Source organism: Centruroides vittatus, unplaced genomic scaffold, assembly GCF_030686945.1.
Source record: "Centruroides vittatus isolate TY-2023 unplaced genomic scaffold, ASM3068694v2 contig_549, whole genome shotgun sequence".
In the NCBI taxonomy this organism is placed as follows: Eukaryota; Metazoa; Arthropoda; class Arachnida; order Scorpiones; family Buthidae; genus Centruroides; species Centruroides vittatus.
The window spans coordinates 5,152,525-5,174,148 of record NW_027122325.1 but is presented as its reverse complement, the minus strand read 5'-3'; the positions used below and the strand labels follow the sequence as shown (position 1 = coordinate 5,174,148).

At 31.6% G+C, this 21,624-nt stretch overlaps 1 protein-coding gene across 1 annotated transcript in view; it reads right to left on the bottom strand.

The window, feature by feature from the left end:
- The window catches only part of LOC136978732 (adenomatous polyposis coli protein-like), a 99,455-nt gene that overhangs the window by 56,994 nt on the left and 20,837 nt on the right, over positions 1–21,624 (bottom strand). The window contains exon 2 of the mRNA XM_067274526.1: positions 5,967–6,041. Within this exon, the coding sequence (XP_067130627.1) occupies positions 5,967–6,041 (75 nt within the window). The remainder of the gene's footprint in view (positions 1–5,966; positions 6,042–21,624) is intronic.

Below are 21,624 nucleotides of genomic sequence, written 5' to 3'. Positions count from 1 at the left end.
CAAAGCTTCAGAGGGAGAGTCCGAGTAGACAAAATGTGATAGCATCAAGAAAACATGGTTGTTTGCCTTAATACATGCATTTGATGATAATTTATTTGTGATTAAACAAAATAAAATTAGAATTGTATTGATAAATCTAATTTCCTTTAATTCAGTTTGAGGGTGGATGTCACACCAATCTTAGGTTAACAGGAGAGAAAAAATATCACAAAGGTGTTAAATATGTATAAACACAGCTATATTTGCTAGCGCTTTCAACGTGTTATAAAATGTCGTCCTCAGACAGACAATTTCAAATTCCTCATCCTCAAAAGCTTACTTACGAAAGTTTGCTCTACCATCAATTTTACATGGGAAAAAGAAAATGGAGAAAAAAAAATTGCATTTTTAGATCTAAACATCTCAAAGTCCCAGGGAGGCATATTGTACTCAGTGTTCCATAAATTTAACAACATATCCCTTTAATCCCTGCCACAGCATTACATCAATGCAGCTATAGCTCCTTTAATTAGATGGGCCTTTCTGCTGTCTTCTACACAAACTGCTATCAATAATGAACTTTCTGCTATTCGCTCTGCAGTAAATTCGGCGGGTTACACTAATTCCAAATATAAGTACGTCTTGAACAAGGTTAAAAGACCTCTTTTTCCTGCCACCACTTTACACATCCAAAAGGAATGCACAATAGTCCACCCCTCATTACTGTTCTGTGGCTGCATCATTGTTCGCATTTGCTGTATTTATAGATAACATGCTTTTTCTACCGGTCTCTCCGCAACCAAATCTCAGGAGGTTGATATGCAATGACAGGGATGTTGCTTCCATCCTAGAGAGGTCCGGGATTTGCTCTATCCCATTTGAAAATGCAACATCTGGTATTCACACCTACTACATAGGAGCAACAACCAGAATGTTGTCTTGCTGCATACTGAACATCAACATTCTATCAGGGCAGGCAGGTGCAACACTAAGCTAGCAAGGATGGTGTTACAACACCAACACATCTCGCTGTGGGATCATGTAGCAATACTCAGATGTTGTGAGGAGAGGAGTCTGGTGTATATTTGGGAGGCCCTCCTTACTGTTTTACTAAATCCATGCAACTCCCCCATGCTTGAATTGCCTGCTATGTGGGTCGATTTGTTTAAAAGGTTAAAACATCGCCTCTAGCTCCTTCTTGACACCTACTAAACACATTATGGCACATGCACATTCTCACTATGAGTGTCATTTTAAATTCTTTACATTTGGTCATTCTAACTTTAGTTTCATTCCAATGGACTACTGCTGTTAATTTTAATTCAAAAGCTTTTGTTCAAAAAAATGTTTATTTGAAATCGTCTGCCTGAGGACGACCTTTTATAGCATGTGGAAAGCAGTGTTTATACATATTTAACACCTTTATGATATTTTTCTCTCCTGTTAATTTCCTTTATTTTGATCTTTAAAATCACGCCTCATTCTATATGTGAGTAAATACGGTAGTTTGTTTAAAATTAATTTAATAATAGTGGTTAATTTTAAAACAATTTCATTTTGGTATTTTGAAAAAATAAAATAAAGCATATTATATTAAAATTTCTCTAATTTTAAAATGTACTTAATATGGAAAATTTGTATTTTAAATTTAAAAAATCCTTTTTAAATTCCTACTATTAGTTCACACTCTCCCTATATATATATATATTATCTTGTTCAAATTTTCAATTGTTAATAAAATACTTTTTATTCATCCACTCAAGTTCAAATACATTTTTTTAAAACTTGTAGTGGATGACACTTGATGTTAATACAGTTTTTTCAAATATTAATTCATTAATTAATTAAATTTAAACTGTGACGTCCATCAGCAACACGCCGATTCGGACCGATAGAGGACACGAGGAGAAAAAAAGCGAACTTTGTAATTATTTAATAAAAAGTAACTAAAATAAAATTTTTCTTTGTTGACCTAAGTAGGAATTTACTTTAAAAAATTTATTTTTATATTACTTGTTGTAATTTAATTTTGTAACATTTTTGAATTAATTTTAAAAAATCCTGTGAATTATTTGATTCTATCAGATTATTAATTAGATTTAATACAGCCCAATAAAAAAATCTGGCAGATCATTTAGTATTGCAATTTTATGGGATTGTTGTATGTCATAACTTAGTTTATATTTCTATTTAAAGGTAGATTCTAATACTTAGATTATCTCTCCTGCCTTAAATATAGAAAATTATGATTGGATACGAAATGCATTTGGCACAATTGATACATCAAGATGTAAATTTTAATTACAAGAAGAACAGTTGGTTACCTTGCCAATGGATCATAGTTTAGAAATAAAATTCTCTGAAATAAGTCTTGAGGATTTTTGGATTTTTGTCTAGCTTACAAATTATATCCAGCTCTCTACAAAAAGGCACTGAAAATTTTATTACAGTTTTCAACATCATATTTGTGTGAGCTTGGTTTCTCAACATTAACCAACATAAAAATTAAAAAAACAAAAGCCTAATATAGAAAAAATGAGGATAGCTATATCACATATTAGACCTGAAATCTGCAGAAGCCAACAAGGTCAAGTATTGCATTAAAATTGATTTAAAGAACTTCCATTTTTATAAGTTATTTTATTTACAGTTTTTACAAATATAATATATTTTTTAAATTAATGTTTTCTTGTTTTTACTGTTATGTAATCTGTAATCTTTTTAATAAAAGGATATGTTTGTGATTATTATTGTTGTTATATTATGACCTTAGTGATTTTGGTGTTCTGCAAATTTTTCTTATATTCAAAACTCTTCTGTGACTTCAAAAAAATTAAATTAAGAACCATTGCTTTAGACAAAGAAAAAGCTGTTTGATAAGTTTGTAATTCTAATCTAAAATTGGCATATAACACACCACATTACATAATTTACATCCACTTTCAAATTGACTTTAGACACAACCTAGGGATTATCCAAATAAAATTTATAATATATTTTTAATTAGACACACTTTCCATGAAAAATATCATTAAAGATCAGTATGTTCTATCTTTGAACACATTGTCAGATGCAGCTTTTAAAATTTTAAAACGTCAGTCACATTGAGCAGTTTCTGTTAGAGCTTTTGGCATCATGATATTGTAGTGCTTCTTTTTTGTATACATCAACAGTAAATAAAATTATATTGATTTGAATTGAATATTATTTTAACAGTTAGGACTTATTTCTGATCTAGCATCTTGTAAGTTTAGGAATTATTTTGTAGAACATACTAGCATATTAACTTCTTTTATAGAAATTGCACTTAAATCTGGACACAAATTTGTTCCAGGGATTAATATAAAAACAGATGCAACCATATAGTTCCATAGTTACAAAATTTCTGTAAATCCTTTAGTGCTCCTAAGATAACGTGACCAGATATGTTAGGTTGAAATGCAGGACGCTTCTGTGTTGTGGGACCTCTAACATACGTATATATAATAATAAAAACTAATTCATTAATAAATAAAAATTTAAGTTAACTGAAATTGCAGTCTTCCAAAGTAGTAAACTAGTGCCTCTGCTGCCTCTATCTTGCCATTAAAAAATTAATATAAAAAAAATTTTTCTTTTATTAAACAGAAATGAAAATTCATATGTGTGTTCTATTGGGTTGTTCGGAAAGTAATTTCGATTTTTTATTACTAGAGGAATTAGATGTATTTTTACCAGCCAATTTTATTTTAAACCACATTTTCATTATATACTTTGACAGCTGACATTTTAAGGCTTATTTGTAAAAAATTGTGTTTGATTCTGTACAATTGTTTTTTTTTCGGTGTCCCATCAAATTTGGAAAATCGAAAGCATCATTTTCGGCTTATTTTGCTTTTTTATAACTAAAAAACCAAAATGCTGTTCAAACAAGAAAAAGATTGTGGTACATGTTTGGAGAAGATGTGCTGAGAGAAAGAAAGTGCCAAAACTGGTTTACAAAATTGCGTTCTGGCAATTTTAATATCGAAGATACACCACATTCTGGATGGCCATTTCAAGTCAATGAAAACAAAATAAAGATACTGATTGAAGCAATCTGCCATATAACAACACGTGAAATCACTAAGAAATTAAATCTGTTAAACTGAACCGTTTATTATTACTTAAAACAAATTGGTTTCATTTCAAAGCTCGATATATGGGTTCCACACGTTATTAGAGATGCTCTCTATGGTGGGATTTTAAAGAAATTTGTTTTTGAGCTTTTACCAGACAATTTAACAATTGGTTCGAAAGTGTACACCATTGAGTAAACAAATTGAGTAATATCATCAAACAGAAAAGGCCAGAATTGACCAACAAAGTGTAGTGTTTTACCATGAAAATGCCAAATTTCACACAAGTTTGGTAAGTCGTCAGAAACTGTTATAGCTTAGATGGGATGTGTTATCACACCAACCATATTCGCCAGATCGGGCACACTCAGATTATTACTTGTTCCGGTCTATACAAATTTTTTTTAACTAAGACATTTACTTGAAATGACAATGTCAAAAATCACTTGAATCAGTTTTTTGTAAACAACAATCAAAATTTTTATGAATGTGAAATCATGCTACTACCAGAAACAATGACAACAGGTATTTGACCAAAATGGTCAATATATAATTCAATAAAATATTTATTTATTATAAGAATATTGCATTTATTTTTCTACGGAAAAACAAATTACTTTCCGAACAACCCAATACTTTATTACTTTTATCTTTAAATTTTATTATTATTTCAATTATTATTATGTATTAAATTTTTAAACTTAATAAAAATAAATTTTGTCCATTTGCCTCCATTTATTTATTGATCCCCATAGTTATATATATATATATAACTAACTCTTTGGAATTGCTAGCAATCTAGTCAAGGAATCTCTGATCAATATTATATATATACTGTATACTGTATTTACTTGCATATAAGATGATCATGCATTCAGGACAAGGTGTGATGTTAAGGATCAAAATAAAGAAAATTAACTTTATTAATACAATTCTAATTTTATATCAAATGCAAAAATTATTGGCATTTTAAACTTTAAGGACAAATCTTATAAAATCGATAACATAATTTGTTCATGTAATGCTGGACAATCCAGAACCTTTTTTGCCTATTCTTAACAGCCGAATCCACTCTCTGTCAATTACACTTATGAGTTTCTCCAAATTCTAATTTCCAAATAATTATCTGTTTTCACCTGGAAATAAATTTAAGCTTATATCAGGGCTCCCATTTGATTTTGGAATTCAATTCAAAAGCTTTGCTTTTCCTATTATTATTCATCTTTAGTCTTGACAATACACAAGAATGATTCAAATGACCCAGATAAAATAATTTTGTTTTTAAACACCAGAGAGTGAGCATCTGGTAAAAAAATGAATACACGGTTCATAAAAATTATTGCAAAAATGCAAAGAATCCTTTGCTCGCGTGTATAGGATGACCTAGGTTTTTGAAACAGTGAAAAATGAATAAAAATCTCGTCTTATATGCGAGTAAATACAGTATATAAAGTTTCACAAACCACCTGTACATTATTTTTAAAATGAAGGATTATTTGACAATATCATATTTCTCAATGGATCACACTCCATGTCTATGGAAGCATTTTTATAAAAATGAGAGCCAAAATTCTTTTTATTTTATTTTATTTTATTTTATTTAATCCAAATCTAATTTAAAAACTATCACATTTCATTTAGAAAATTCAACTCACTTTCCTTCATTTTAAATGGAGTGTATGGATGGTCTATGACACCCTAAACACACCTAATTATTATACTAATTGTACACTTTGCATAATCTAAACAATTCACAATCATAAAAAGACTAAATTTAAAGCTTTGAAAAATCAAAACAAGCCCATCAAACAATGACTTTCTACACTATACTTCTAAAAACCAATATATCCATATCATATAATAAAAAAATTTAATTTAAAAAAAACATACTTCTTGTAATATTTCATTATCTTCTTGGGTTTCCAGAGAAGTACAATGATAAGTTTGTGAAGTTTCATAGCCATCCTAAAATAAAAATTTGTTTTCTTTATTAAAGAGAACAGTTATTAAAAGCAATATCTAAATGCATATAAATTTCAAGTATCAGTAGCATCAAAAAGTTTCTGGAAATATTTTTATTTCTGGAATCTGTTACATATAAGGCAGTGGCGTGCCGTCATTGGAAGCGATGGAAGCGCCGATTCCACCTTCCAATGACTTTCCCTTGAATTTTATAAAATATAAATTTTCATATTTTAACGTACAGTCAAACCTGTTTTTATGCGCTCTTTTTATGTGCGATTTTTAATTTGTGCGGTTTTTTTTGTGCGAGTTTTTATTTGTGCGGTATAGTTGGCGACTAGTCTCGTGCGATTCGTCATGTCTCACGTTGACTTATTATAGCTAAATAAACTTATTATAGCATAAATGCACTTATTATAGTAATATTATTGCATGAATATGCGAAAAATGAAATTATTTACTTTTTAAGTCAACAAAACACCACCTGGACAAAAATATGTAAAACAGACGATAGACCAGACGATGCAGTCAAGTGCTGACATCTGTTGTCAATAAATTCTATTTCGTACGGTTTTGAGTTATTTTCTATGTGAGACTTTTTTATGCGGTCCCTGTTGACCGCATAAAACAAATATTTTTTTGATTGTGTTGCGAAAACTATTTTTTATAGCCCCTCGTGAAGTTTCGTGCGATTTTTTTTATGCGTTTTTTTTAATGCGGTCCCTATCCCCCGCATAAAAACAGGTTTGACTGTACTTTGAATTAATTAAAATTAATATTTTATTATAACTGCATTATGTATCTTTTACAAATTTCTATACTACATGTGAAAAAAAACGATAAGATTGCTATTGTATATTCTAATAATTCGGTGGCGGAAGGAATGTCGAAACCGGGTCAGTCTCCAATCAGCCAGATTATATAGGCATTAGCACATGCGGTTTACAGTGCACCAACCTCACCCGGTTTAGCTCACTCGGCTAAACCGGGTAAGCGACACACTCGTAAAGAGTACAGCTTTATATCCCGGAGCGGTTGTGGGCTGTTAGCCACCTGCCTGTCAACTTCCAAGCAGCCAGATTATAGACATTGGCGCATGCGCTTTACAGAGCACCAATGTCACCCGGTTTAGCTGGTGGATGCTTCACACAAAGCTTCTAACTTTATATCCCGGACCGGTTGTGGGCTGTTTAGCCGCCTGCCTGCTAGATATTCGGCCGCTCTCGCCCGATTACGTGAATCACGAGTAGACTAGATCAACGGCGGGCAACCCCGGCCTGCGGGCCAGCTACGGCTCGCAAAAAGTTTCTATCCGGCCCGCGAGATCTTTAATAGATTATTAAATTGGAAAAATAACTAATTAATAGTTAATTTTCCAATTCTTTGTAATTTTCGAAAACGATAAGAGAAATAAATGTAGTATAAACTTTTTATTTATTTATTTCATATTTGCAGACTAAAAAAATTACGAGTCACAAAAAGGCGTCAATTAACTACTACGGCCCGCGGAAAAACGTAAAATTTATTCTGGCCCGTGTTATAAAAAAGGTTGCCCACCCTAGACTAGATTTATAACTTAACCCAACCGATAGGAGTTTACTGGCATGTTTTTATGATAGTTCTGTATAGTTGACGGGAGTTTAAAAAAATCCATTAAAATATTTGATATATTTATTCCGCTCTCCCATCTTATATTACTTACGGGTTTCAATGTTAAACCGGTGATATTACGATTATAGTATGTCCCATCTGTAAGGGAATGCAGAAAAAACGTGTACAATTCTTGTATAATGTTAAAAAATTAACTGTTACTTTGGCATCATTATTTACAACCAAATTTAATGAATGAGACGTACAATGGTACAAAAAAAGCTCTAGAATTTATTTTCCTTAAATGTACGATCTAAGTATCGGTTGTCATAAAAATTTCTTTCCACTTTTTTCCCAAGACTACAGATATTCGAGTACAAAGTAACTGGTTTCGAGTTATTTCTACTAAGAAGTAGTTAAATAATTAAGAGATTAGGGAATGGTGACATAAGTAAAACCCTGCTGACTTAAACAAAAGCTTAACCGAAGCAATTACTAGCTCAGTACAGTGGGGAACTGATTTCCGTGTACACCTGGTACTAAAATGAATTGCAGTAGTTAGAAAACAAATGACTATTAAGTTTAACATATTTACATCTATGGTGAGAAACGTTTAAAATTTACAACGGCCCTGTCGCATCCTTTGAGATATACTAGTGATGCGACAAAAGAGGCATTTGACATTGACCGGTATCGGCACCCTCGGGATTTGTCATGCATGCATTCACTGTACACCTACCAAAATCGTCTCTGTTTCCATTCGTGAGCCACTCGCAGGGAGCAATTTTAACTCAGTGGATTGTTTAAATATTTAAAAATAAACAATATTTTATGGTATTTTTATATACGTTTCTTCGCAAAAGTATATTCATACAATTGAATATTTTGTACCAGGTATGTATAATTGTATATCCATCACAAATTTTATTTTACTAAGTAAGTTTTAATAATTTTATTTTTAATTTTAGCCCTTATATCATGGCTAGCGATTTAAACTGTAATTGTGATATTGAAAATTTACTTAAAAAAAGTTTTGGCTCAAGACAATATAATGAAAAAGAAGCCATTATTAAAAGAGAAAGACCAACGCCTAAATTAAATATAAGTACTACGACAAAAAAATTTGTTCGACATTTTCACGATAAAATTTATCAAGACGTAAAATGGCTTTGTGGATGCATAAAAATGCAAAAATTGTTTTGTTGGCCTTGCCTATTATTTTCAAATGAAATTAGTGTGTGGAATAAGAATGGCTTTGACGATTTAAATAATTTGAGTAAAGCTAGAAAAAGACACGAAAATCGTAAATGTCACATCGATTCTTTCGTAAAATTGAAGCAATTTGGAAATCAAAATAGAATAGAATTTAACATTAGTAAACAATATAAAATTAATATTGAAAATTATAACAAGATAGTTACGGCTAATAGATATATTGTATCTAAATTAATAGATATTACATGCTTTTTAGCAAAGCAAGAATTGGCATTTAGAGGGCATAGGGAATGTATTGAATCTAATAACAGAGGTAATTATATTGAACTCGTTTCTTTATTAAGTACGTCAGATAATCAATTAAAAATGCATTTAGAGAAGTCTACAGTTTTTACTGGCTTATCGAACAAAATTCAAAATGAGCTCGTTAATTCGTTAGGAAACGTTTTATTGCAAGAAATTAAAAAAGAAATTGAAAACGCAAAATTTGTTGCTATAATTGTAGATGAAACAACGGACATTAGCCACAGAGCCCAGATGTTGACTGTATTTCGTTACGTGAAAGAAAACGGTAATGTCGAAGAAAGATTTGTGGGCTTTACTGATGTGAGTGAGAACAGAGACACAAATTCGTTATTCACTCACATTAAGAGTTACTTAGACGAATTTCAATGCACTAAAAAATTAGTGGCACAAACATACGACGGTGCTGCCGTAATGGCCGGACAACATAATGGTGTCCGAGCTAAAATTAAAGAAATATCCAAACATGCTATTTTCATACACTGTTATGCTCACAGATTGAACCTAGTTTTCTCTCAATCTGTTGGATATATAAAAGAATGTAAAATATTTTTTCAAACTATGACAGGATTTTCTTCATTTTTTTCTAAATCTTCTAAAAGATCTCACGCCTTAGACCTAGAAGTCAATAAGCGTTTTCCTTCAGCCACACCTATTAGATGGAATTACAATAGCAGGATTGTAAACTGCGTTATGGAGTATAAAGAAGAATTAAAACTTTTGTTGTTGAATATGGTTGAAAGTCCAGAACAATGGGATTCTGATACTACAATTGCCGCAAGAGGATTATACCATTATTTAATAGATTTTGATTTTCACTTTTTATTACTAGTTTTTCATCAAATATTTGCACATTCAGATATCCTTTTTGATATATTACAAAAAAAAATTTTAATATAGCATATTGTATTACTAGAATAAATCACTTTATTGATTTTTTACGACAGAAAAGAAATGATTTTGATTTGATTTGGGACGCTTTGAAAAAAGATGAAACTTTTTTAGAAATTCAACCAAAAAGAGGAATGAGACATACTGATATTGAGTCTAAAAAGGATTTATATAGACGTCTGTTTTATGAAATAATGGATACATTGATACAAAATTGTATTGACAGATTTGCCGACATAAAATCTCTAGAATTTTTATCACTTTTAGATTTTAATAATTTTAAATATTATGAAAAACAATTTCCCGAAGAGAGTTTTAATGCTTTACGTAAATTTTATGGAGAATTTTTTAATTTATGTAAATTACGTAGTGAATTGCAATATTTATATTCGTGTCCGGACTATATTGGCAAGTCACTCTTAGACATAAAAAATATTATAATTAATGATGACCTAACAAGCAAAGACATACTAATAGAATTATATGGTTTAATATCATTAATTTTTACAATACCATCTACCAGTGCGTCTGTTGAGCGTAGTTTTTCAACAATGAAGCGAATTCATACATTCGCCAGGAACACTCAGTCGGAGGAAAGATTGTCATCACTAGCGTTGCTTTCTATAGAAAAAGAACTTTTAAATACGTTGATGGAATCAACGACGAGTGACTTTTATGATAAAGTAATTAACGACTTTGTGGGAAAACATCGCCGAATAGAGTTAATTTATAGAAAATGAAAAAAAGAAACAAGTTTTTCTATAATTGTATTACGTATGTATTATTTGTATTTTAGAATTAAAGTACATAAATTGTTTATTTTTGTCATTCGCACGTACGAATGGACCCTAGACCATCACTGACGCGCAATTAACTGATTGCCCCTGAAAGTCGGCTTCTTACAGAAACACAGCTTCCCTATCATCAAATGTCACGGCACGCCACTGATATAAGGAGATTTAAACATACTTAAGGACAATACTTTGAAGGTTAACAACATATTTTTGTCAGTGCTTGTACATCACCTTAATGCACTTCTAGAAGCAATCTTTCTCCATTTAGTGCAGGATAGCCATAACTGGCTGAATATTCCTGCCTTTTACAGAAGTGCATATACAGTGGTTGTTTCAATGCTGACTCAACATACACTTCATTCAATAGGTTGAATATTTCTGTCCCTTTCTTGCTTAGAACATAAATTATGATGATGGTGAGCTGTTTCTGAAGTAATAATCTGCTACTAGACTCCATTTGTGATGAGCAACAGTAAATCTATCCACAGCCATACGTCAATGGAGGAAAGCTTAGTAATGAAATTGTGCAATATCAAGAAGGTACTACTGTATGTTGTAATTTTATTTTTACTTATCTGATTGCTGTGCTGCATTGTCCTGAACATTTTCAGAAACTTTTTGATTCTACTATATATAAGTTAAATGTCATAAGTTAAAATCAAGCTGTTCAAAAGTATGATTTGCATAACTCTAAAAATATTTTTCATTAACAATATTTTCTGTATCACTTTTACTTCAACTTAAAATTATTGCATTTAAGCATATGTATACATATAAGCAATCTTGCTACTAATCTGTTTAAACTATATAATACTTCATATGTTATAAGTAACAATTTATATTATATATAATTTACTTATAAGTAATAATTTACAACAACATATTTAAGTTTTGATGCTTAATAATGATTTTAAATTATATATTTTTTTAAATTTATTTTAATTATATTATATTGAATATAGAATTATTTTATTTTCTTAATATTGTGTATTTTACTTCTATATAACTGAATCAAAATTCACATAATTACAATGTTAATCCTAAAGTTATGTTATGTTTTATAAAGGTTGCATTCTATATAAAATTTGAACTATTTTGTTCTTGTCTAACATCAAAAAAATATAAAATGTTCCTTATTACAGTTTAATTATGTATTTCAAAATTTAGCAAAGCTAAGCTGATTTACAGTAAAAGTTTTAAATAAATAATTGTAATTATTACACAGTAGATGACAAATACAGTTGAAACTATGCAAAAAACATATGCAATGTAAAACATTTTTTGTAATTATACATTACATATTTTCTGCAATATTTCTTCCATTATAAAACACTTCAGTTATGTGTTTTTCATTTATATGATTTGCAGGTACTGTACATATGGTATTTTTCAGTATTATGCAGTACTTTTCCTCACTTATGAAAAAAGCAGAGCAAATGATTTGAAAAAAGCAGAGGAAAATTTGTCAGAAATAGTATCACATGTTATGTATATAACATGTGATACTATTTCTGACAAATTTTCCTATTTAACAAATCACTGTCATCCATGTTGAAGATTTTTGTTTTCTAAATTCTTTTGGGGGTATCACCAAAAACTAGCCAAAAACTACTGCGAAAAAGAAATTCACATAAAAATGAATTATGTAACAATAAAAAAAGACTTTTCTTTACTAGACAGAACTGTTTACAAAATCTTTTTCCAAAATGGTAATGAGAAAAACGCTTGAAAATATACTTTAAAAATTTCCCACATTTCTTCACAACTAAGTGCCCCACACCTGACTATTCCACTGTTGAAAGGTTAATATATTTAATAATATAATAATTATATTTAATAATATAATAATATATATATATATATATATATATATATATATATATTAATAAAAATGCCTTAACATTTTATGTATTTTTATGTATAAAATAATAACAGATAAGGTAAATGTACTGGTAATGGACACTGCGCCAGTAGTGGACACTTTGAACTTCAAATATGAGTAATAAGGTTGTAGATGGCTTCACTGTTCAAACATACAAATCATTCAGTCTAATTGTTTAATTGAAAAGAAAGGGGGGGTGCCTCCAGGGCCGGATTTACATAAGGGCATTTGGGGCCTGTGCCCAGGGCCCCCACAAAATAGGGGCCCCCACAAAACTAAAAAAAAATATGTTTAAACATAATTTTTTTCTATTACTGCAACAGCCTAGTGTGGCCTAATCATGAGGGCAACAGGCAGAGAAAACCAAACCCGGAAAAAACCTATGAAACATCGGAAAATTTCGGGAAAAAATTTCACAGGTATTTTTCAGTTAAATTAAAATAATTAGTTTTACACAATAAAATATATGTATGTTTACAATAACCTTATTTTTAAATGAAATTTACAACTTCCTAGTTCAAATCTAATTGAAAGTACAGTATTTTGTGTAAATTTTCTAAATCATCAAATTTGCCTACTCTTAAAGGGGGGACCCCCACCGAATTTGTGCCCAGGGCTCCTAGATTGGTAAATCCGGCCCTGGGTGCCTCCAGGTTTCACTCATAGGTACAACCTGGAGGTTGGGAGGGAAAAGTTGATGAAATGGGAGTAAAGGAGATGAAGAATAGGGGATGAAAATGGGACAAAGTGGATAGAAAGGTAAGAGTACATGGCGCCTGCCTCGCAATTACAGAAAGCATAACAATACATAACACACATTAGAGAATTGACCAAAATACATTGATGGGCGCCAGATAACGGCCAGTACATAAAATGTATACATATAAAGATACAACAAAAACATGCCTAAGAAACAAGATATGTACAGTACAGCAAAATCTCGCTTGTGTATTACACGTACAGGATACACACATAGCGAAAGTGGACTAGCACGTTTGCACAAGGGATAACTGTGCTACTTACCCTGATACACAATGAAGGAACAGACTGTGAACATGCAGCAACAGCTAATAGAGCAGCATAACCATTGGAAGCCTGGAACAATTGTCAGGGAGAAAAAGTTAGCCAGCTGATCAATCATTTCTAGCAGATTGTTGGTCACATGGTGGGTTAAGTGCTGCTGTTGTTTCCAGAAATTTGATGAGATGTTTATAAATGTTCGGGTCTTCCATGAATCTGCTGTAAGGACATGGCCAGTTGTTTCCGGCATGGAGCACGTGCCCCATGAGTATGACTCTCTCCTGTGTGAAAAATTCACAGTCCCATAGATAATGCTGACTGTCTTGAAGTACTGTCACAGGGGCAGATGTCCATGTCTTTAAGATGAAACCTTTTTAAATAGCTGTTGAAATTTCCATGTCCAGTAATTAACTGGGTCATGGAAAAAGTAGGCACAAGGTGTTTCCATTTAAGTCTTTCCTTAACTATTAAAAACAAAAAACCTTGATAATTCCAGCAAAAAATATTTAATAAAAACGTTTGACTGTTTTAAACAGCCTTCATCAGTTAAAACGAACTTAAAAACAAAAGAATGCAGAAAAAGAACTCAAGCAAATATTTAAAATTCAAATTAATTCCAAAGTAAAAATGCCGTTCTGAATAAGAAATTAACAAATTGCGCATGCGCAATATATCGCAGTGAGAATAAAAATAAAAAATAAAACAAATAACAAAAATATTGCCGCAAAAACTTGTCTATTACAAGAAAAAACGTTATGTACTGCGGTAAAACGATCTCAAAGCCGTGGACAAAGCATCAGCGTCTCTATGGTTAATACAACCGGTGTTAACGTGGGCTTTGTAGATTTCTAGTTTTTCTAAATATTTCAGCATTTGTTTGTTGGTCGTGGCCTTAATGATAGACGCTTTATCCCAATAAATGTCAACATCTTGATGTTTAGCGAAAGCTGCTAGCACAGTAGTATCCAAGCTTTTATTAATGGAGTATCTATGCTCCTTAAGCCTCTATTTTTTGCTGGAATTATCAAGGTTTTTTGTTTTTAATAGTTATTTTCCAGTAGCTATTTTTGTTTATTGTTTAGTCTTTCCTTAACGTTTGGGATAAAGGTATGCGTTAATCTGCCTGTAGATCCGTTATCCCATTCTTCTTGCCATTGACTAAGAGCGAATTCCCAAGTCCATTGCTTGATTTTCGAAACAGGAATCTTGTTGTAGCAAGGAATAAGGCTGGAAGCAGCGGCTTGTTTGGCCAGCCGATCAGCTGCCTCATTCCCAGGTACACCAGTGTGTCCTCGGACCCACCCAAAAGAAATCACATGCTTGTGGCTATTGGTGCTAAGATAGCGATGGATTTGCGCAATGTTTTCACCCCTATTATGGGGACTGAAGATGGAATTGAGGGCTGTCATGCTGTCAGTGTAGATGGTGATTGTTTTGTTGCGAGGAAACCAATCAGAATAAACATGATCCATTGCCTTGACAATGGCGAGGATTTCCGCCTGCGGCACAGTGCAGTGTAGACCCAGCTTGAAAGCAGATCTGTGGATGGTGCCAGTGTTATGATGGTAAAGTATGAAAGCTGCCCCAACCTCTGTGAGATTCTTCGACCCATCAGTATAGATGGAGATGTCGCTGTCAACATTTTCACTTAAGTAGTTATCATCGAGAGTAGGATAGTCTTCATAATAGTTGGAATTTGCCTGCTTGTGCTCGATACCAAAGTTAGCGATGTCGTTCTTTATTTGGTCAGGGAAAACAGAAAGGACGTTATTATGACTATTGCTGCTGTTGGAAACTTTGCCATTCATTTTGTTACAGATAATCCAGATCAACCTGGCCATTTTGGCTTTAATATACACTGGAAGGAGGCCCGCAATGACAAGCAAGGCTGAAGTAGGTGCCGTCCTGTAAGCTGTACAAATACGTAGAGCGGCAATCCTCTGTGCCTCTAGGAGCTTGCATTGAATGTACATAGTTTGGGTGGCCGCTGCCCAGATTGGCGCAGCATACAAAAGAATAGGTTCTATTGCCCCCAGGTAGATATACCGTGCCGCATCATAACGTATACCCCAGATATTTTTTGCAATACTATTCAGAACATTAGACACTTGAATAGCTTTGGCACTGACCATGTCTATGTGCTTGGTCCATTGGAGTTGCTGCTCAAGAACAACCCCAAGATAAGTGAAGTTATTTACTCTGGGAATCTGATGCCCGTCTATAATAATCCTAGGACTTTTTTGGAGAGGCGAGTTTTTCGAGAAAATGATATACGTGCACTTGTCGTAGTTGATTGAGAGGTTAACACTTTTACTCCAGTTGGAAACCTTTTCAAGTAAATTGTTACAGAGGACAGGCAGATTTCCACTGTTCCTGTCTGACACGAGAATCACCGTGTCGTCATACAAATCATTCAGTAGACAGAACCCTCTAGTAGTGGTAACTCGCACTGACCCTTTTCTAGTGCATCATGGGATGTTTTCCTGCACTCATTAGTGATGGCATTCCTGCTGATATATGAAGACAAGTGAGTCTGCTGTCCGTTTCCTTAAGGACTAAGTAAGTGAAATCACGCTTGCTGTATTAACAGTTAGTTTCACAGAAGTTTTTTTGGTGATATACTATTAATATGAGCTTTGTTGGTAGGTTTTAAGACCTTCCTGATAGTATTTTTATTTCTCAAGTCAATTTAATGAGATGTCCACTAATGAAACAAAAATATTGTAAATTTTTATTAGTGGACGAGGTGGCCACAACTAGTGAAAATGAACTTTTCACTTTTAATCAGTATCAAGTCAAAAATTAAATCACCTAATGTTAAGTAACATACAGTGTTGATTCAGGCATTTTTTGGTTACTCTGTCTAGTCATGGACAGGGGGTGTCCACTATTAAATCGTGAATGTCCGTTTATTGAAATGAGGTGTTTCAATAGTGAACATTCATACCAAAGTCTCCAGTAGAGATGTATTTTGATAAAAGGTTGTTTGCATCCTCTTCATTCAGTTCAGTTTTAAAATCATAAACCTTAAATGCACATCCAGTATTTTTTCCCAGATTGAGAAACATGCCATCACAAAAGCAAAAGTGGTGGTCTTATGAAGAAGATAGAATCAAGGATGCAGTAAATGATGTCCATTGTGGGATTCCACTTAACACAACTGCAAATAAACATGGAGTTCCTCGGTCAACACTCCGAAGGTTCGTGAAAGATGACACTTACAAATTTAAGAAAATGGGACCCGCTCTAACATTATCATATATTCAAGATATTCATAATGACTACCACCATCAAAATGAAGGACCTAGTACTTCAAACAATGGCAATAGCATTGTTGCCACAAGTATGCACAATAGCCGCAACAACAGTCAGATCTCTGAAACAGTACCTAGTCCTTTCAAAAGGCCACTTCTCTGGCCAGAACCCAGGGAAATCACTAACAAAAGGAAGAAAAAGGAAATAATACCTTCTGTAGTTACATCAAAAGCTTGGCAAAAATATTATGAAAATAAGGAAAAGAAGAAAATAGCGGAACTAGAACTAAAAAGGGAGAAAGCTTTGGCAAGACAGAGAAAGAAGGAAGAACAGACTGCTGAGAAAAAAAAAAAAAATCTGAAGAGAAAGCTATGAAAATGAAGACTACAAGGCAACAAAAGAAGAAAATGAGAAAGGAAGAGTCATCATCAGAAGATGAAGGTTCTTGGATTCCATCAGACAGTAGTAGTACAAACAATGTTACGTTAGATGTAGAAGACACTACAGAAGATGAAGAAGATGACATTATTCAGTTTCAGGAAAATAAACTGAACCTCCTTCAAATGAAACTATTGGACCAAGTTCAGCAATTAGGGAATCGAAAGATACAGAAGAAAAGGGAGAAAGTATTGAAGGGACTTTAAATGGGACTCAGATAAGTCCCATCTTGGAAGGATATGTCTGAAAGTCACAGTCGGAATACCATTAAAAAGGAAAGGGAATCAAACATCTTGCGTGAGAACGATTTTGTAGTTGCCACCTTGTCTGGTAAGAAAAGAAAGTACAAATGTGTGTGCAAAGTTACCAGTTTAATCAGTGATAATGTTGCGGAACTGAGTGTGTTTAATTCCATAAATAGGATGAAAAGAGTATTTGCAAAAAATGAAAAATATGTACAAATGATAAATATCTCTCATATTGACTCAAGGCTTCCTAAGCCTCTAATTTTTGGAAGAGAGCTGTCAATTCTCGAAAGGCATTGACATAGATAAGTAGTTCGACACAAATTAACAATGCAACAATATTTCCTTAAACTATGCTGGCATATTATTTGAGTTCTCCTAAATGTAACTTATAAATAATAGTATAAAACTGGGTTCTAAGTGTTTAATATTGAGTGTAATAATAATCCATTCCAGTATGTTAAAACTGGTCTCGTTTACTTCAACATCTGTATTTGTTAAGAATAATGCAACAATAACAAAATAAAGTTTCTTATACTAATTTTGTAATGTTTTATATTCATGTTTCATAATACTTACTAGTTCAATTTTCATATAAACATTACAAACTATGCACATGTAATTTACATTTGTACAATTTGATATTTTAATTAATTTAATTTAATTATGAGTTGTCATTATAATTAACACAGTGTTCTTGTTCTTTATAGTAAAGACTGTCAAATTCTGCAAGTTGTGAAAAATAAAAATGATTTCATCTTGAATATAATCATTTCTATATTCCTTGTCCACTAATGGTGCAAATGCCTGTCCATTACTAAATATCTCAATTTTTTCAATGTCCACTACTGAAACATTTTCAACCTTACAAAATAAATTAAATTAAAATGTATTCTATGAGACCAACACAATTAAAATCCTTAGACAAAATCTTCATTCACTCACTCTAACAGACAATATAACTTTTAGGCCATAAGGCTTCCAAATAGGGGTCCAGTTTCAAAAAATTCGAAAAATTTCCCTTAAAAAGTGTCCACTACCGGTGCGTTTACCTTAAACAAAAAGAAAATATACAATCTACATCAACGTCACACCAGAATCCAATTTTGCATTTTCTCATGCCAGAGGCATTAAGAATCCTTAGACGTTACTTGCCAACAATTAACAATTGCGAAGATCGTGTTTTCAAGGCATTCGTGATCGTTGAAAAAGAAAGTTGAGACAGTTAAGTGCTCAAAACAAACACTAAACGAATTTTTCAGTTTTTCATCATCTACAGAGTAATTGTAAATGGAGGACACAATGTATTGTAAGCCTATACTACTGTATAACGCACTACTGTATTTTATTAATTGTAGTTTTGTGGTTTTTTTTCCAACTTCGCTTTAGTCGTCACATTGGATAACTTGACACATTTCCACTTCCCCTTCGGGTGTTGACTTATGCAAAGTCGACTGTATTAATGTTTTTAATATTGTTACATCTCATCATATTCTAATACAGCATCAACATAAACACAATTTTTAAAAATGGCTAATAATTTCTCTTTTGTACCTTACTTTTAGGCAGACATCACAAAACAATAAATCAAATTTATGCTATGAATTAATACATAAATTAATTAAACTTTGGCGATTACAACTTTTTTCCAAAATTATAAATTTATTTGAACATTGTACCCTCATGATGATAGTAAAATAGTTATATTCCATCAAAATATTTTTCTTTAAAAACGTAAAAACAATATCATTATATATAAACCTGATAAACAGTAACATTAATTATAATCATTTAATCATCGATTTAATAAAAATAAAAATTATAAGAATATTGACTGAATCTCTAATTAATTATATATAACAGAATTCTTTATTTAAAGACCAACTATGGCATCGACTGACATTTTCAACCGGCAGCCCCACCCCATTGTTCATCAAAATTTTAAAATCGCTCGCAAACTCATGAGATTCTTTATGAAGGTCAGTTTGAAGACAGACGATTTCGAAAAATTTTTTCTTTATAAAATATATTATTAAAATCTCGAGATTTCGATTTTCTTTTCACGACATTTTTAATTTCAAGTTTGATTAGCATTCGAAATAATCTAATCCACACATTTAGGCTAAGTATTTAAAAGAGCGGGCAACAGTCAAACTCTACATTAATACAAACTAAGATGATTTACATTGTTCTATCTTCGGAAATAAATTACAATTTCATCTATTTCTACTATTCAATATGTAATTTTATCAAAAATAAAATATCTGAATCATTTACAAATCATTTATTAAAAAAACAACAATTTTATATAATCTCATGTAAATATCAATCTTAAACTTCAGTAACTCGAGATAAACAAAAATTTTTAATCTAGCGCTGGAGATGCGTATTCCGGTACAAACTTCACTAACGTTTATTACATCAATATTCGAGATAATTTGGGTATCCTAAAGTATTTCAAAAGACCTAAATACAATCCTTCAAGTAAAAAAATTATTTAAATATTTTACTTTTGTTAACGCAAACAGGTTTGCCTTAAGTTATAATGCATAAAATTACCTAAAATTTTATTGTAATATCCGAATCTTTTGTCGTTTTGGAAAATTAACACAGTTTCTGTTACTTCTGTTAGAAGCGCTACCGTTACGATTTATATCAGAAATAATTTTTGTCTAATACAATTATAATTATTTTCAAGCAAACAGTTATACGTATATAATTTAGAAAATAATCGTATAATTACTGCCGATATCAAGATCTTAATAGTATATCCAATTGTATCTATAATCTCAACCTCGTTTTATCCAAAAAATATCGCTTATCTGGAAGAAAGTTTAACATATCAAAAACAAGGTTTTTGTGGTTTTTGAATAGAATTCATTGAAAATAGCTAAATTTTTAGCTGGAAACACATTTTTAGCGTGTCACAGGTCATATTATAGAAATAGGTGTCATAAATGACATATATAATATCCAATCAATATTATCAATAACACGATTTAAATTGCTTCCTGAAAAAAGCACGGAAATTTTTTGTTTGAATTGTTAATTGTAATTGAATTGAAGTGTTATTTTTATCAAGATGAACATTATATAAGATTTTAGTAAAATAAATCGATTGTATGTCCCATGTAATTATTGCTTTTAAAGATATTTGGGCTGCAATTTGAAAAAACTGCAGACCTATAAATTCCCACTGTCGTCCGTCCGTATTTCCTTAAGCCCGAGAATGGAGTTAGATTAAAGCCGAGACCAGATATGGAAACATTAGGGGCAGGAGGCCCCAATTAATTACCTATATACGAACTTCCGATGCAAACCGGAAGTCATGTTATTTCAATTCAAAACTTTTCCTTTTAATAGATGACCGGCGACTCTAATTGTTAAACGAAATTTATGATATACAGGGGCAAGCCACTACTAATTTGAGATGGAGAGCATTAAAAATATAACAAAAATTGCAGCCCAGCATTTGTGACGATGTCATAATAAATAAGTGCTCGTTAAAATAAACAAATCTGTATTGGAATCAAGAAATTATAAGGCAATGTCTTTTTGGGCGAATAAATGAATTCTACATATTAAGTGTTCTAAATTTATTATGTTTAAAATTGTATTATTATTTAATATTAAATTTGGAGAACTTATAAAATTACGTTTTCTAAAATAAAATTTTTTCCGCATTCCTCTTATTTGTTTTCGCACATTTAATGAGTACAACTTTTAATGAACTAGTCTAATAATATGCTATAATTTTCAATTATTATATTTAATAATGACAGGCAAAATTATTAAAGTTAGTTTTAGATCATTTATTTTAGTAACAGTATAATTCGTATTGTACTCAAATTTGATGCTTTAGTAACGAACTTATTAATGAATACTAATATATAAAACTTTTTGAAAATCATGTTTTATAAATGCGACTTATCTTAATATCATCGGGAAAATAC